This window comes from Vespa velutina, chromosome 6 (genome assembly GCF_912470025.1).
Source record: "Vespa velutina chromosome 6, iVesVel2.1, whole genome shotgun sequence".
Taxonomy (NCBI): domain Eukaryota; kingdom Metazoa; phylum Arthropoda; class Insecta; order Hymenoptera; family Vespidae; genus Vespa; species Vespa velutina.
Window position 1 is genome coordinate 6,029,613 of NC_062193.1, and position 20,000 is coordinate 6,049,612.

Consider the following 20,000-nt stretch of genomic DNA (forward strand, 5'->3'; position numbering starts at 1 on the left):
CATCATCATCATTATTATTATTATCATCATTATTACTATTATCATTTTATTATTAATATTATTAATATTATTATTATTAATATTATTAATATTATTATTATTATTATTATTATTATTATTATTTTCATGATTATTATGATTATTATTATATATACTTCAGTCGAGATCATCGATCATTAGTGCGTACGATTACAGTATTATCATATAATCACTTTATATATATATATATAAAAAAAAAACCGCATCTTTTAGTCTAATTTTGTTAATGTGTACTACGATATTTCAAAAGATGCATGGAGGAAGGAAAGATTTTTGCGAATGTATTGGAGTAATGGGAAAAAAAAAGAGAAAGAAATATATATATATATATACACGCATATATATATTTCTTTTTTTTTCTTTTTTTTTTTTTTTTTTTTTTTGTAATTAAAAATAATCATCGAAATTGACCAAGAGATGCGGAAAATTTTTCTCATTTTACACATCTCTAGGAAAAGCACCTAATCACACACAACCGAATTACATCGGTAATTAGCTTAATTAGTACGACACACGCTCGTGTGAGGCCTCACCTTACTTATTTTACACGTACGTACTAACACGTGCACGCACTTACACATACACAAATACACTACACACAAGAGAAAAAAAATACACGCACATATTTACACACAAAACATAGATACACATCAGTCGCGTGAATTAAAGGAAAAAAAAAAGAAACAAAAAAAAAAAGAAAAAAAAAAAAAAAGAAAAAAAGGAAAAAGAAAAGGAACGAAAGAAAATAAAGTAAAGAAAAGCGAAAAAGCCGTAAAGAGAAAAAAAGAAAAAGAAATAGAAGAAAAAGAAAATGAAAAAGAAACAAAATATTCGCGTTTATTATAATTATATATTAATAAATTATAAATTATTTTTCCACGAAATCGCGCTCCTTTACATATATTTTTTTCCACGAAATCGAAATAGGCGTAATTTATCGATCGATAATAGCCCTTACATATATACATACATAAACACGAAACATCACGATGAACGTTCCGAAGGTTCCTCTCAATATTTTTGTTTTTTTTTTTTTTCTTTTGTTCTCGCAGAAACATTCCAACCGAGATTCTCGTAAGTATAATACTACTAAGAAAATTACATTTTAGTATCGTGGAAGCTTCGGAACGATCAACAGTGTTCTCGATCGTTTTCTAACACTCAATTAAATGTGATACTAATATATATATATTTATATATATATATATATATATCTATATATACAATATATTTATTTATTTAATTTGATTATATCCTCTCGACGTTAGAACTTCTTCAAGGATTCTTGGAACACGTTCGACTTCATTACGGTGATCGGCAGCATCGTGGACGCACTTGTCATCGAATTCGGGGTAAGTAGAGCTTTGAAATATATTAGATATTATTTAAATAATATAAATTAAAATACGTATTCTCTCTCTCTCTCTCTCTCTCTCTCCCTCTCTCTATCTCTATCTATCTATCTATATATCTTTTTCATGGAGAATCTTTAAAAGTATCTAAAGATATATGTCGATTATTAATACGAAAGTGGCCTAAATAAAATATATATATTTATAAATTGTAAAATATATATATATATCTATACACATATATGCATATATATATATATATAAATAGTACGTTTTTTTTTTATTTTATATGTATAATGTGTAATGTATAATATAGATCGATAAGATGCGAAAGAAACGATAACGTATTAAAATTAAAACAAAAAGAAAAAAAAAAGAAAAAGAAAAGAAAAAACAGAAAAAAAATCTTTGATATTTCAATACGTTTAGGCTATTTTCATTATTATCGACGATAATATTACATTGTTCGAATTTTGATTCAATTGCAATTTTATCGATTATCACGTGGATTTCGTATAATCCATTGCTTCGTGTACGCCTATCACGAGCCCTTTTCTCCTAAGATATAAATCTCTTCAATCGATTTAACGATTTTCTCAATTTTATACAAATATATTAACGTAATATATAAACGTTACGTTACAATAATAATAAACGTTAAATCATTTGTCAATTTGGACAAAAGGGCAAGATTATTGCATTATTTCCAGTAAACCCTTTTGCTGCTCCTTGTCGATATTTAAAAATATTTCAATGCTAGCAAAAGAGCAAAGTTAAAGCCGATTTAAAATGATGCCTTTTGTATATTCCTATTTTCTTTCTTTATCCCAGCCGTATACGCTGCATTTGTACGCTATATAAGTATATAAATAAATAATAATAATAATAATATCTCTCATCGTTCATCGGTACGTTAACGACAACATTTATATGAAAACATTTACAAATATACATATACACAGTTATTATTACGCATTTCAACACATAATTATTTGTATCGATTGTTAAACGTTGCGATTTAAATATATATATATATAAAAAACAAAAAAAGAAAAGAAAAAAGAAAGAAGGAAAAAAAAAAGTAGAAGAATAGAAAGCTTAGAATCTTAAATTAATTAAATAATAAATTGATCAATCCAATATATATATATATATAGATACATATATATTTCTTAAATCCAGTAGATTTTTATATATCGTCATATCAATATCTAGTGAGTAATTTGCTTGCTCGGTAATAGCCAGTATCGCCAGTTTATTGCGTATCTTTCTGTACTTTGTTCGAGAAAAAAAAGAAAAAACCAAAAAAAAAAAAAAGAAGAAGAAGAAAAAACATTGAGAAAAAAGAAAAAAAAGTATGAAGAAAAGAAACAACAAAACAAAAAAAAGAAGATAGAACAAAAAGAAAAAAAGGAAAAAAAAGAAAAAAGAAATTGGAACACACGCTAGAGCTTTTGTGTTGTAAAGGCCAGAAAGTTAAGTGATCAGTGTATGTACGTTTTGAATAATTGTAAAAAGGATACGAACGATAAAAGATAATAATTATCGCAACGTTCAATATTTCTGTAATAGGAGCGGTTTTCGAGTGTGCCAAGTGGTGGCCAGCTAAGCGAAAAGAAGGTATCAATTAATTCGTATATTATTTGCATCATTCAATATAATATTGACCGTCGGATCGGTCCTCTATATTATAATTGTATATTATATATATATATATATATATACCTATCTCTTTTTATAAGCTATATTAACCTCTTTTATTATCTTGTCCACTATAATACCTCTATATAGCATAAGCAAGAGAAAAAAAAAATACCACATATAACTATATTTTTACATGTATTACACACTTATCCCCCTTTTTTATCTACATTTTACATCTTCATTCATATCATTATACATATGTACATACATACATACATACATACATGCATATATATATATATACATACATACATATATACGTACGTATACATATATTCGTACGTATTTTTTTATATACTTCATGATCGTTATCATTAATTATCATCATCATCATCATCATCATCATTCATCATTATTATTAACATCAAATGAAAGCCACGATAAAATATAATGGCGGCTATCGGTGCAGCAAAGACAGAAGAGAGGAAAAATGAAATAAATATAAACAATATACGTGTATTGTATTCTCTTCTCTTCTCGGTCGCGGCAAAGGGGTTGTAACGGTAATTAATTAAGATAACAATTAATTAGTTTACTCATTAGTGATCGTACTTTCGTCGAGGTGAAAGAACGCGTGCGATTGACAATAGTTGTTCGTCCGTTGTTGTTACATCTCGTAAAAAGTGGAAAAAGTAATTTCATTGTTGTAAATAGAGAAAAAAGAAAAAAAGAGAAATGAAAGAAAGAAACGAGGAAGTTAAAAAAGAAAAGAAAAAGAAAAAAAGAAGAAGAAGAAGAAGAAGAAGAAAAATCAATAGAATAAAAGAAAGAAAATTAAATAACAGAGAAGAAAAAATAAAAAGGATAAAAATAATTCCTTTTTTTTTTTTTTAAAATGGCTTCGTTCGTGCATTGTTTTGGCTATCGAGCAAAAGTGAGATTATCGATCGATTATATAGATCATCGAACGAACGATCTTTTCTTTTCTTGTTGGTCGACGTTGTACGCACGAAGCTACGTTTAACCATTTAGAACGTTTAAAGATGGACAATCCTTTTGGGTTAAGTGCAATTTCCTTTGTCCCCTGCAGGAGAATTTCATCAACGTCGGCTTTCTTAGGCTCTTTCGTGCCGCCAGACTGATCAAGCTGCTACGACAGGGATACACGATACGAATTTTACTCTGGACCTTCGTGCAATCCTTCAAAGTAAGTATATATATACACGTGTATATATATATATATATTAACAGTATTATAATATATATAGATATACGTATAGGTAAAGTACTTGAAAATGAATAAATTATCATCGTAATTTTATTTAAATCGTCATTAAGGTATTACAAATTCAACAAAAAAAAAAAAAGAAAGAAGAAGAAAAAAAAAAATTGATAACATCGATATTAATCTTAATCGTGCGTACCTCAAAATAATTTCATATTGTGCGCATCTCGAAATAATTTCAAGCTGTGCACTTAAATAATATTTAATCGAGGAAAATCAAATTTTCAGAAAGAAATTTCATATAGATATGAATTTTGAAACGATATCAAACGATACGATAATAATTGTTGAGTTAATTTTCCGTTCTTTTTTTTTTTTCTTTTTTTTTTTTCTCTCTCTTTTCTTTCCTTTTCTTCTTCTTATTATTATTATTATTTTTACAGGCCTTGCCTTACGTTTGTCTCCTCATCGCGATGCTCTTTTTCATCTACGCCATCATCGGTATGCAGGTACGAATGAACGTGTCCTCTCTCTTTTCTCCTTCTTCTCGCGCGTTTTGCAACATACTGGGACCAATCTTATATAGGATATATGTATATTTTATACATATATATATATATATACTTATTAACTTAATTTACTTATTTATTACACGATTTGTCGGATCGATCAATTAATTTTATCAAGTAGATATATATATATATATATATATATATATATATATATATATATATATATATATAGTTAGGTTGATATGATAGGGGGATAAAAAAAAAAGAGATATACTGATAGGATAACTACATATCGTTTTTTTTTTTGCTTTTTTTTTTCCCCCCTATGTATTCAGTTCGTCATTTTGTGAGAAGTGCATTCAAAACGTAAAGGGTATGATTATATCGTTCCGTTAGTTTTTTTTTTCTCTTTTTTTTTTTTTTTTAAATAAACCAAAAAAAAAAAAGAGAAAAAAAGACAAGAAAAAGAAAAAGAAAAAAAAAAGAAAGAAAGAAAAGGGATTGAGTTAAATGACATTGAAGTTTGGTAATAATTAGTGATTGAGAAATTCCGTTGTCAGGTCTTTGGAAATATATCGAACGATCCAGGAACATCGATCGATGATCACAACAACTTTCAGTCCTTCTTCGCCGGTCTTATGTTGCTTTTTCGGTGAGTCGAGCAGCTAAATACACTGCAGGTTCGAGGATAAGAGAAATCTTGAGGGATTTTCAACGACCAATCGAATCGAACGATTCGATTAATTGTTTCCTTTCGTCGAGGAGAGAGAGAGAGAGAGAGAGAGAGAGAGAGAGAAAGAAACAAAAAAAAACAAAGAAATAAGGAAAAAAGAAAAAAGAAAAAAAAATAAAACCAAAGAAAACTAGAAAACGAAGGAGATCGTTAAAAAAATTTCTTTATTTTTTTCCATTTCGAGACGAGAGATATTAACGCGTGAAATTTTATTCGTATAATAAAAATAAAAAAAAAAAAAAAAATAGAAAAAAAACCCCCCGTTTGAATCTTCGTCGACGAATCGAACAATTTTCACGATACGCACACATTCGAAAATATTACCGTGATCTTTCGCGATGTTTAACGAACGACGATCAATTAAAAGTATTGTATCTCGATATTAAATCATCGAATCTTTTTAATATAAATCGAATATTGAAAATTTGCTTTGATTTTTTTTTATTTTTATAAAGAGCCAATCGAGTAACGTTTTTGTTCTCTTACGTTTCTTTTTATTCTTCCTCTTTGTTTTTCTTCTTCTTCTTCTTCTTCTTCTTCTTCCTCCTTTCTTTCTTTCTTTCTGCCTTCTTTTTCTTTTTCGTTTTCCTTCTTTTTTTTTTTCGTTTTTACGAAGTTCGAAAAGCATCGCGAAATATATCGCGTCACGGCAAGGAACGACGTCGTAATAAAAGTACGAGAGGGAGAAAAAAAAAAGAGGGGAGGGGCGGGGGAAGTTTTTTGGTCGTCGTAAAACGAAAAGAGAAAAAAAAGGAAAGGAAGAAAAAGAAAGGAACAAATCGATAAATAAAGGGAAAAAAAAAAATTAAAAAAAAATAAAAAAAAAATAAAAAAGGAAACAAGAAACAAAAAGATTTATACGATAGAGAACGAGAGTATTGGGCTGCTAGCATGAGGTTTCACGAGAGTAAGCTGCTCGACGTGTCAAGTTGTTGTAACCCCCGCAATTAGCTGTCCCATAGAGAGTTGGTCCCATAGTAATGCTTGCGTTATAGCTTTGGCGTCGACGATAATGACATATTTCATAAACTCGAAAGAATCCTTCCGAGATATATCGAATTCGTGAAAAAAATTAATAACGAAGTTATAATCAATAACAAGTATTTTTTTAGAATCATGCGATTCTTTCGAGTACATGAGTATATGTATATGCATATATATATATATATATATATATATATATATATACATATCATTTAGAAGGTAAAATACAAGTCTAACGTATATCATAGATCCCAATTAAATGTGGTAGATCAGTATACTTAGAAGGACTCTTTGTCGTAATTTACATTTATACACAAACAGATACACAATTACACCGATATTATAATATCACATATATATACATACATACATACATATATATATATATATATATATATTTATATATATATATATATTTGTATGTATGTAGGATATAGATTAATACAATACGATTACTCGTTGGGTTTTAAATGATTATTTAACTTTACGTCTATTTACGTTTGATATCGTTCAAGCATTCCTAGATTAGTTCCTATTATCTCATCTCTACGTAGTTTTTTACTTAAGGATCATAGCAGTCGAACAGAGAGACGTTTTCGGTCATCCAGCGAGAGAAAATACAACCCGGAAGACGATATCAAGACATTTACGTATAAAAAAAAAATATATATATATATATATATATATATATATATATATATATATATATGTATATATATATATAAAGAAAGAAAATTAGATCTGACTTTAATATGTATATATATATTCGATAAAATATATTTAATTACGTCAATTTTATCGTGGTTATTCTCGTAAACACGATAAAAGAAGAAAAAAGAAAATAAATAAGTAAAAGAAAGAACCGGAAAAAGAAAGAAAAGACGAAGAGAGAGAATTAAAAAAAAAAAAAAAAAAAAGAAAAAAGACGAGAATATGAAAGAGAAGTATGAGAGATTAAAAAAAAAAAGGAAAAAAAAAAAAGAAAAAGAAAAAAAAAGAAAAAAAAACTAAAAAGAAAAAAAAAACAAAAAATAGTAACACAACAAAAGAGGCAAAGACAAAAGAAATAAAAATGAACGTCCTTGAATAAAAACGCTGCTATCGCCCTATTGGTTGCGGCTGGCTCACTTATTTCTGTGGGTCTCAGGTATTCGGTAACATCGAGCTGGGTGCTGACAGTTCTATTAACAAGCACAACAATTTCCAAAGCTTCATTCAAGGTCTGATGCTACTTTTTCGGTAAGTATCGTCACAACGTAATCTCTATCACGTTTTATTGATTCTATCGATAGAATCGAATGTTATAAAATATAAATACTATGCACAACATGCACCTTATCTTTTAACGCCGCATCGATTCAATATCGATCCTTGAATAAAGGACAACGACACACGCATATGTATATATATATATTTTCTTTTTTCTTTTTTTTTGTAATTTTCTTTTTTGATTGTTTTATATATATATATATATATATTTTTTTTTTGTTTCGTTTCTTTTTCAATTATACAAAATAATTCTTATTTCTTAGACATCAAAGAAGAATAAAAAAAAAAAAAATCCGAAGGGGAGAGTCACGCACATATCGGCAAATTCAAATAGAAACATCGAGTTTGATAGATTAGATGATAGATAATTAGATAATATATTATCTTATCGCTTTTGGTGTTGCTTTGTATCCTTGAACAAGATGCATGCTGTATCTATATATATATACATATATATATATATATATATATATATATATATATATATGTATATATATATTTAGATATTACGACGATATCAAGTAACTAATATTAAATCGATTTTCTAAATAATATTCTAAATAACATCTTATCATAGAACAGAGAACGTCGTAATATCTTAACGTAAATATCCTTGCCAATATGAACCAAGTACGAAAGCTTAACCCTTCGATCTATTGAATTCAGATCTCTTGAATCCCTTCTATTATATTATATTACATTATATTATACGTGTAAATAAGAATTTTTTAAACAATTCTTTCGTTCTTCTTCTACTTCTTTCGAGGATACTCGAGAAGCAAAATAATACATTAATGAATTCTATCTTTGAATCATTTCATATACAGATACAGTATCTATGTAATAATAATAATAATAATAATGATAATAATAATAATAATAATAATAATAATAATAATAATAATATTTTAATCTCGTAGGTGTACGCGAAGAATTTTAGTAGATAAATATATCAAAAAAAAAAAAAAAAAAAAACAAAGAAAAGAAAAAAAGAAAATGAAAGGAAAAAAGAATAAAATGAAATTATCAATCACTATAATTTTGCTCCCTCGTATCTTCGAAGGATTTGAATTGATTTGCATGTCGTTAATTAAAAAAAGAAAAAAAAAAAAAAAAAAAAAAAAAGAAAAAATGTAAAAAGTAAAAAGTGAAGAAAGTAAAACTAAAAGAACATTCTCTTATCGCAAAGATATTATCATAATCGATTAGTATATAAAAGGAACGTTAATATTCGTCTAATATATTGAAATGTATCTCGTAGGTGTGCAACTGGAGAAGCTTGGCCGAACATCATGTTGGCCTGCATAAAGGGTCGACCTTGCGACGTTAAAGCAGGGAAACAGGAACCAGGTGGTTGCGGTTCTAACATCGCCTATGCCTACTTCGTCTCGTTCATCTTTTTCTGCTCGTTTTTAATGCTGAATCTTTTCGTCGCCGTTATAATGGACAATTTCGATTATTTAACGAGAGACTCGTCGATTCTCGGCGCGCATCATCTCGATGAATTCGTGCGAATATGGGCGGAATATGATCCAAAGGCAACCGGTAAGGTACTCTACAATGAGGTCTACGATATGCTTAAGGTTATGGATCCGCCATTGGGGTTTGGCCAAAAGTGTCCTAACAGGCTCGCTTACAAAAAACTCATTAGAATGAACATGCCCGTTGATTCTGACGGGAAGGTCAACTTTACAACAACGCTATTCGCACTGATACGAGAGGATCTTAGTATTAAAATGAGATGCGGTTAGTAATTTTTTTTATTTATTTATTTATTTTTTTTTTTTTCTTCTTAACATCGTACCAACCTTATCCGCGATATATATATGTATATGTATATGTATATATATATGTATATGTATATATGAGTCGTTGATTTTGAAAGTGGAGCAAGTCCATTTTATATTATCGCTAAATATTTAATGGTTTCCATTTGAATGGATTTAAAAATATTGATAAACAGTAATAGACTTATTTTATATTTTATATTATTTTATATTTTTTTATGATCTATATTTCATGTAAATTTAATATGGCTATTCGTGTTAGATAAAAAAGAAAAAAAACAAAAAAATCATAGTTTTGATGTGCAAGTTCCAAATGGACTTGTCTTACTTTTAAAATCAACTGGCAATAAATATTATCATTGTTGAAATAAATTATCAGTAACAAATTTCTATTATAATTTCTATTATAAATATTAAAAGATATTTATTGTCAATTGATTAAAAAGGATAAATTTTATGTTAATTTGTAATAAGAGAATTAATTTTAACTATTTTTTTTTTCTTTTTTTTTTTTTTTTTTTTTCTTCACAAAATGAACTTGCCTCACTTTCAAAATCAACGACTCATACATATATATATATATATATATATATATATATATATATATATATATATCATTTTTTTTTTCCTTTTTCTGTTTATCTCTTACAGCCAATGAGATGAAACAAGCGAACGAGGAGCTCAGAGATACGATTCGAAGTATCTGGCCTCTGCAAGCGAAAAAGATGTTGGACCTTTTGATACCTAGAGACGAAGGCAAGTGTTTATCCTTGAAATTTTTTGATTCCTTACATACTTGCGTAAATGCATTTTCATTTTCGATGATTACTTTGAATATTTCTTATATCTTCATGTCTTCTTTTTTTTTCTATTATTAATATTATTGTTTTTTTTTTTGCTTTCTACTTCTTTTTATCATACGTCTTGTCATTTTAGAGGTAGGCAGAGGAAAGCTCACCGTCGGTAAGATATACGTCGCTCTCATGATTATTGAAAATTGGAAGACGACGAAGTTCGGTCGGGAAAAGCCATCCGGACAGGTAAGTCATCCATCGAACGCGTTTTAACTTAATCAACGTGTAAGAACGATAAATTTAAGTCTATTTGAAAGATCCTCGCCGTTCTTCAACTTCCGTTCGTCTTTAACGTACTTCCCCTTGTCGTTTGAAAAAAAAAAAAAAAAAAAAAAAAAAAAAACAGAAAAAAAAGAAAAAACGAAGAAGAAGAAAATAGAAAACAAAAAGGAAAACAAAGATAATATATTCTCGGAGATTCGATGGAATTAGATAATCGTTCTTTGCCAAGTCGAATATTGAAATAAGACAATGGAAGTATTGTTTGAATACGATTATGGAAGATCAGATGAGGATCGGGGGGATCAATTAAAAGTGGATGTTTTTGTCGTTGGCTTTTTCGTGGTAGGATTTTCACACGGCCGGTACGAGTAAAGATTTTTCAAATAGCGAATTTCCACTTAAATCCAAAGTAGCTCGATAGCAATCCAATTTCCAAACTGTGGGAACGCTCGAAATTCAATGTAAATTCGATCCTACATTTTTTCTTTTCTTTTTTCTCATTTTCTTTTTTTCTTCTTTTTTTTCTGTTTTTTTTTCTGTTCTTTTTTCTTTTTTTTTTTTTTTTTTGGAATTTTTACGAAAAGAAATTAAAGAAAAACAAAAAAAACAAAACAAAGAAACAAAGTGGAAACAAGTAGGAAAAAGAAAAAGAGATCATATCGATCGAACATTGAACTCGAGCGATCCAACGATCTTTTATTTTCCAACTCCTAAACACCTTCCCCCCACCCCCACCCCCCATCGCCCCCTCGCCCTAACTCCATTCCTATTACAATAATCCCAATTTTTCTGACGCTATTGTACCCATTTTACTTATGTGTGCTGAGTAGTGCTGAAAATTTTCAAAGATTCATATGTATCTGAATAGGAATATAATAAATATCGAAAGTGTTAGATTTCGATTTTTTTACCATCCCACTGAATGAATCTCGCGTATTTTGTCGCGTATGGAGAGAAAAGAAAAAAAAAAAAAAAGGAAAAGGAAAAAAAATCTCTCAAGAAAAAAAAAAAGAAAAAAAAATATATACTTTTCGATCGATAGATCTGTAATATTCGATTGAAATACGATGAATATTTTTTAATAAGATTTCTTTATTGGGACGGCAAACATTTGTTAATTTGATTGAGTTGAATTTTAGGATTTGAAACAGAAAAAAAAAAAAAAAAAAAAAAAAAAAAAAGAAAAAGAAAAAGAAAGAAAAACAAAACAAGAAGAGAAAAGAAAAGAAAAAAAGAAAGATTAATATTTTTTCTTTTATTCTATTTTTTTTTCTTTTCTTTTTCTTTTCTCTTTTTTTTTTTTTTTTTTTTTTTTTTTTTTTTACCCACACATAACTCTCGAATTTTAGCCAAGTCAATATCCGTAGAAGCAGTTCGATGTGTGGACCCTTCCTGAACGATATATAATTTTCAATTAGAAACCTAACATACATACATATATATATATATATATATATATATATATATATATATATATATATATATTTATATATATATATATATATATGTTTATATATATATATATATATATGTAGTAGATTATCCCGAGTCGATGCATCCGTTGTTCCATTCAATTGAGAACAAAGAAAAGAATTAATTTAATTAAAACATTAATATTAATTAAATGTTTTATCGTCAACGTGAAAAATCAGTAAACATATGCATACAAATTTTTCTATCGAATATCATAGATACGTCTTCGTTATGTATTTTCTTTTTTTTTTTTTTCTTTCCTTCTCCTTTTTTTTTTTTTTTTTATTTTCTACGTAATTATATCCAATCGATACGATTTCTCTAACTCTTCGAACGTAATTTTTATCGATCATTTTTTTTTTTTTTTTTTTTTCTTCTTTTTTATGCCCAACGGATGAATCGACACGAAAATAAGAATTACTTAATGTTAATAGATAGTTAAGAGAAATTGTGATTTTTCATTTCTTTTTTCTTTCTTTTCTTTTTTTTCCCCGCCCCCCTTATTTTTTTTTCCTTTTTTTTTTTTTTCTGAATGAATGATCATTAAGATTAGCAATGTTAGAAGAAGAAGAAGAAAAAAAAAAAAAAAAGAAAAGATTCTATAAGTTGAATTTGTAACCTGTAATATTTTATCTCCTAATGATATATTTTAGAAGAGTAATATACTGTCGATACGAGATTTGAAAGTTCATTATCAATGGACTAGATACGATATTTTTTTTTTTTTTATTTCTTTCCTTTTTTTTTTCTTTTTTTTATTTCTTCATTTTTTTTTTTTTCTTTCTTTCTTTAGATACGATTTTTTTCTTTCGTTTCTATTATAGTAGGCGTACCCGATATATAGTGGACTTTTAATACTTATATAATAACTACCCAGACAAGAGGATGTTCACGCAGCTCTCAATCATCTCTTTGTGTCTTTTTTCTTTTCTTTTACAGAACGATAACGATCTTATCGATAACGATAATGCTGGGCAAAGTCCTGCAGCCCAGGCGGTAGTACTTACTTTTTCTCTTACTTATATCATCTTTATATCATATTTTCTTTTTCATTTTTAATATTTATTCATTTTCCTTTATTATATATATTATACACCATTTATATATATACATATTCTCACACACACACACTCACATATATATATATTTATATATATATATATATATATACATATATATATATATGTATGTATATATGTATATATATATATATATATATTACTTCATCGCATTTTGTAAAACGCTCGTTTCTTCTTCTACTTTTTTCATTTTTTCTTTTCTTTTCTTATTTTTAATAATGTTTAATATTTTTATTAACGATGATAAATAAATATTTCTTAAAAAAAGAATTAAGGCGTTACATGTTCAATTAAATATTTAGATGAATGGTAAAAAAAAAAAAAAACGAGTCTTTTATAACTATGCTTCATTTGATTGTAAAAAAAAATAATACTTCTCATATCATACTCTCTCTCTTTCTCTCACTCTCTCTCACTCTCTCTCTCTCTCTCTCTTTCCCTCTCTCTCTCTCTCTCTCTCTCTCTCTTTCTCTATCTCTTATCTCTGTCTCTTTCTCTATTTATCTATCTTTCTTTATCAAAATGCGAAGACACATAAGCGATTATTTAAAATAAGCGAGTATTTAGAAATTAATGTTAGAAATTGAAATATTATGTTATAAATTTAATATAAAAATGCTCTATTGTGTCTTTGATCTTGCACATATGCATACTTCTTTATTTATTTGTTTATTTATTAATTTCTTTTTTCCCTTTCTATATTTTCTTCTTTTTTTTTTGTTTCTAGATTTCTATCTCTTTCCATCACACTCGCCTATTCACTCACTCACTAACTCACTCACTTACTCACTCACTCGATATTAACACTTTAAATCATTCATTTTTCAACTCGCATACGCGTATGCATTTTTTTACATTTTATATTTAATTTTAATTCTCTCTTAAACAGTCACAAATCTCACTGCAATGAAAAGCAGCACAACGGTCGTTGATCGGTTAATTAATCATAAAGTTTGAAAAGTGTAATTGGAAAGCACTTTTCGTTAGAAAAAAAATTAATCAATTCTTATTTCATTGTAATTTTTATTTATTCATTTATTTATTTATTTATTTATTTATTTATTTATTTATTTTCCTCTTCTTTTAAAATAAATGATGCAACAACGGTTGTGCTTATGTCAGAACACACTATCACACAAGTCGATCTTTCTTCTCTTTCTTAGGCACTTATTAGAAAATAATCCTACTATAGCATCTTTAAGATTAGTCTAACATATAGAAAACTTAGATATCTAGTACTTCCTTTCAGAAAGATCCTTTTCTTAATAGCACGTTTCTTATTTAATAATTATATATGTATATATATATATATATATATATAAACTTAATTATATATATATATATATATATATATATATATATATATACACTTAGTCTAGGATAATATTCAACTATAGTCTATGATGGTTTCGATTATATACATCAAATAACAAAAATTAGAATATTAAAGAAATATATTAGAAAATAATTTCTCATTCTTTTGTTTTGTGTTTTTCCTTTTTTTCTTTTTTTTTTTTTTTTTCTTTTTATTTATATTTAAAAATCTAACGATGTAACAAATTACGAGAAAAATAATATAAAATAATCGATGGAAAATTGAACGATGTATAAAATCGAGATGCATTTAGATTAGTTTCTTTAGTCGTCGTATCGGTATCACATGAGTGCACGCACACATGAATGATGTGGGCACACGTGAATCGATCCTTTGCCCCCTACGATATGACATAGGTGTGTGTATGTAAGTAAAAGAGACCTATTAGCTCGTCAAAATCCTATTAGATTCGAAAAGTTCGATAAAAATTCGAACGAATAGAGAGCTCTCTCGCCTTTTGCCTCGTGTATCTATATACATACATATATATATATATATACATATATATATATATATATATATATATATTCCTTATATTTTAGTAGCCTGTTACATTAGAATTCTATATATATATAAATATATCTTAGAATTTATCTCTATCTCTATCTCTCTTTTATAATTTATTTCTCTCGTTAACAAGCATACGTAATACAAATTCTTAGAGTTTGCCATAGAAATGGATCTTAGATCGATCTTAGATCGATAATTAGATATTATATTTTTTCTGTGTTTTTTTTTTTCTCTTTCTTTCTTTCTTTCTAATCCCCCTACCCCCGTAGGATTAGAAAAAACGTTCTTAGTATGAAACACACACACACACACACACACAGAGAGACTCACACACACACACATGAATACATAAACATACAAACATTATAGCATTTATAAAGAAATGGTTCTTTTTTCTTTTTTGTATACGTTTAGAGCTCTTAATATTAAATGGTATTAGAGATTAGATCATTCGGCTTAATTCATTTCCTACGTACTTGTATTTTACGTATACTATACATATATAGATATATAATATATCTATTAAATAGATATCCTTTATAACGATAGATAAAAGTAGATTAGTCATAAGTTAGATAGTATTTCTTAGATAGTATTTCTATAGTAATTTAATTATTGTAATAAGTAGATATCATAGTATATAGCTAGAATTTTTTTTCCCCCATACGAAATTATTCTATGTTATTTTTCTAACGCTATACTATCGACAATATTCTAATGTAGTATTATTAACGAACACAAATACGAATTTACTCATTAACATCATAGATACGTACATATTACAGAGTATTTAAAAAATTCTAATTCAGATAATATTACATAGTTAGATCTCTCTCTCTCTCTCTCTCTTTCTCTCTGTATCTCTCTCTCTCTCTCTCTCTCTCTCTATCTTTCCCTCTTTTACTATCTATCTATCTATCTGTCTGTCTCTATCTCAAATACAAAAAAAAAAAATGAAGAAAACTTCACTCACAAACTCTTACACGATATAACACTTATTATGTTGATTTTGGAAACGACAAAAAGGAAGAAAGCTGTGAACAACCAAAATCGTTCCTTTCCTCTACGTCATCATCATAATTTATGTAAATTAGAGAAGCTATCTCTATATACATATGTACATATGTATTTACACTTCAATTGAAACAAAACTTATTTGATGATAATTTTTGTGTGATCACATATGTATATATGTGTATATATATTTTTTTTTCCTTCTCTCCTTCTTCTTTATTTTCTCTTTTTTTTTTTCTTTTTTTTTAATCGAGATTGAACAAACGTAGAAATTAGTTACCTTTGTTTTTTTTTTTTTTTTTCCCTTATCAGCACTCGCACGATCGCGAGCATCCAATTGTTTATCGTCGTTCTCACGTACGCTCTTTAGTCGATTAACGATATATCTCTTTGCTCTTCATTTCAAAAATTACAAGGATATTGCAATAGGAAAAAAGAAAAAAGAAAGAAAGAAAAAAAAAAAGGAAAAACAGAAAATAAATAATGAAAGTTCGATAAGTTTAACTAAAAGACGTACGAAAACGAAAACGACGTTAACAAATGATCGAAATTGCGCTAACAATTGATGTATGATTTATTATTATTATCGCATGTACTTGATATCTTGATTATCGTCGAATCAATCAATCGACCAAAACAAAATCAATTTATACAATATTAATTAGTACAATATCCTCCTATTAGCCAAAATCCATTCACCATTCCATAAAAGACATATTCACAAGATTCTTGAAAGCTTGCGATTTGTGATTGTATGTGTATATTCGTCGTAGCTTGCCAAATCCACAAGATTAATATAAAGTTTGTACGTCACGATTTCTTTGATAACACGGCGTGTAATATATATATATATACATATATATATATATATATATATATATATATTTTCTATATATATGTATATCGTAATTAGCACGATGATTCGTCGACGTTCGTTGTTCTTTTCAGATGTAAGATTTAAATCAATATAAATATCATTATATATATATATATATATATATATATATATATATATATATGATAATTTAACAAATATAAACGTTCGTCGACAAGATAAGTCATCCTTTTTATTAATGTTGCATGCTTATTAAAAAATTTGCATTTACGCAATGTCATTGACTCATCGAATACCTATGTATGTAATTCTCTGTATATCTCGCATATGGTATACCTACTCGTAACAACGCTAAAACTTTCGCACAAAGTACAATTAAAATTTAACATTCCTTGATGAGATCATGACAAACATATACAGGCTTTCCAAAGTAACACGCAACAAATGATTCACCGATTTTTCTCTAAGACACCGATCTATTAACCAATCTCACTTTCTCTCTCTCTCTCTCTCTCTCTCTCTCTTTCTTTCTTTCTCTCTCTCTCTCTCTCTCTCTCTCTCTCTCTCTCTCTTTTTATATATATATACACACACATATATATATATATATATTTTTATCTCGATATAATACTTATCTCTGTCCTTTATCTTTCGATACTACACAAAACGCACAAACGCGTTGCATTTTCTAATAATTCTGGCATGGCATCTCGTTTATTGAGATTTTACAGATCAATTTTCTCTCGACGTTTTATTATTATTATTATTATTATTATTATTACTATCACCACCAATGAATGCTCTCTCTCTCTCTCTCTCTCTCTCTCTCTCTCTCTCTCTCTCTCTCTCTCTCTCTCTCTCTCTCTATCACTCTCTTTCTTTTTCTTTCTCTCTCCCTAACTCTATCTCTATATCCTTTTTATTATAATATATGTATATACATATATTTTTCTTGATCTCATTCTATCTCTTCTTTTTTCTTTTTATCCTTGTATTTTCTAATTGTATTTGTCGATCGATCGATATATAATCGATCGACTCGAAGATCTGTCACGCGAACGGAAGCAAAGCATATGAAGAAAAGCCTGTATGTGCCTGTACATAGTAATGCACATTTGTATGCAATATGTATGCGATACTACGCAAGATACTACGCCCGAAAAAATGGTATACAAAGCGAAGTGCAAAACATAAAAAAAAAAAAAAAAAAAAAAAAAAAAAAAAAAACACACAAAAGAAAACAGAGAAAAACAAAATAAGTTGTCGATCTGAAAAACCTATCGATCTGCTGTCTGACCGCCGGTGTGCTTTCGCACATTCGAATTTAGCAATCGACCCTCTACAACTGCCTGATGGACATGGCGGTGGTTAACCACACCGGAAATAGCCACGCAACCGGAAGTAGGGCGAACAGCCTTGAACCGGTGATACGTCCGACAACGGAGATGAAGCACGATCGGCACAAGGACTTCCGTGACGAGGAGGAAGGGACCCTAGGGGCCCTAGCAGCCGCCGAGCATAGACGACAGCATAGCATCAGGTACTACGTCTTTATATCTAATAATCACATTACATTGTTATACGAAATTAGGGAACATATTTAAAGTGAACAATAATACAATAATACTATAGTTAAAATTGAAATAAAAAGGGGGGAAAAAAAAACGATATAAATTAATATCATTATTCGTTCGTACGAATGGATTTTAATATAAATATAAATTCGATTTAATTAAATTCATTGTACAATAAATGAATGAAAAAGTACGTCAACATTTCTTGTTTATCGTAATTATTGCATAAAATGGAACAAAGAAAAATCAAAAAAATGTGACGAATTCTTAAAAAGCATTAATTATTAATTTATTGCGTATTATTATTGAACTTGTATTGTATCTATTTTTTGTTTTTCAATTTTTAAATTAATTTCAGAAACAAAAAGGTGAACTGGAAGATGTCCCACCAGTACGATATACTAGGCAGCAGCGGAGAGAGTAGCCAGGGAGGGGGTGGGTCTGGGGTTGTACTCGTAGTTAATGGCGAGGATCGCGCCCCCGAGCTAGAGCCATTGCTGGCTGAGGTGCCCTCCCAGCAGGATCACGACTACTACTACCATCACCATCACGACCAATACTACGATACCGACAATGATCAATACTATGACCATCACCACCACCACCACCACCACCATCACCATCATCATCATGATCACCGACCACCCTCGTACTACCAACACCAGACCACCTACGCACCTCGCTCCTCGATCCGTTACCACAAGGTCTCGGCTCGATCCAATTCCGCAGTAAATTTTCCCATTTTCGAGTCAAATTTTTCGAATAGGCCTATCTCTCTCTCTCTCTCTCTGTCTTCTCTAAAACCAGGATATATATATATATATATATACTATTGTATATTATATATCCATATACGTACATATATAATTAATATAACGGGCTATTATCGTTTGTTTCTTATTTAATCAGAGACGCGTACCTCCGAACGGATTTTTAGAAGGAATTGTAAAGAGCATTTTTTTTTTTTTAATCGGCTCATATTGAATATATATATATATATATATATATATATATATATATATATATATATATATATAAACATACATATATATATTCAATATAAAACGTGCTTACACACAGGGTGTGTTCAGACGATGTTTGATTAATAATTAATTCGAGACTCGACGCTTTCGATCGGATCGTATTTTTTGATTTTTAAAATGTTTTAATTGATTTCGCTTTATATATATATATATATATATATATATATATATATATATATATATCACGGATAAGATCTATATCGAACGCCTTTAGTATAATTTAAGATCATTCTGATCAGTTATTATGTTTTATCTGGAGAGAAAAAAAAATTAATATTTGGAAAGATATGATTACACACTTCCTTTTTTATTATTATTATTATTATTATTATTATTATTATTATTATTATTATTATTATTATATTTATATATATATAAATATTATATACCTCTTAGAACGATAGAGAATTGTTCTCTCGTAGATTAGGACGTGATCAATCACGTCGTTCATTCTTTTTTCCCAAAAGAGAACTTTT

At 28.2% G+C, this 20,000-nt stretch overlaps 1 protein-coding gene across 37 annotated transcripts in view; it reads left to right on the top strand.

Annotated features, from left to right (window-relative positions):
* The window catches only part of LOC124949631 (voltage-dependent calcium channel type A subunit alpha-1), a 125,568-nt gene that overhangs the window by 97,036 nt on the left and 8,532 nt on the right, over nt 1-20,000 (top strand). For 11 of the 37 annotated variants that reach the window (XM_047495030.1, XM_047495037.1, XM_047495029.1 and 8 more), the window contains 11 exons: nt 1,308-1,391; nt 2,964-3,011; nt 4,126-4,242; nt 4,704-4,769; nt 7,637-7,728; nt 9,020-9,504; nt 10,197-10,301; nt 10,482-10,585; nt 13,034-13,090; nt 18,236-18,447; nt 18,840-19,185. In XM_047495030.1, the coding sequence (XP_047350986.1) occupies nt 1,308-1,391; nt 2,964-3,011; nt 4,126-4,242; nt 4,704-4,769; nt 7,637-7,728; nt 9,020-9,504; nt 10,197-10,301; nt 10,482-10,585; nt 13,034-13,090; nt 18,236-18,447; nt 18,840-19,185 (1,716 nt within the window). Of the gene's footprint in view, nt 1-1,307; nt 1,392-2,963; nt 3,012-4,101; nt 4,243-4,703; nt 4,770-5,332; nt 5,425-7,064; nt 7,140-7,636; nt 7,729-9,019; nt 9,505-10,196; nt 10,302-10,481; nt 10,586-13,033; nt 13,091-18,235; nt 18,448-18,839; nt 19,186-20,000 lie in introns of all 37 variants that reach the window. The other 26 variants (XM_047495036.1, XM_047495031.1, XM_047495060.1 and 23 more) reach the window with 14 other exon arrangements.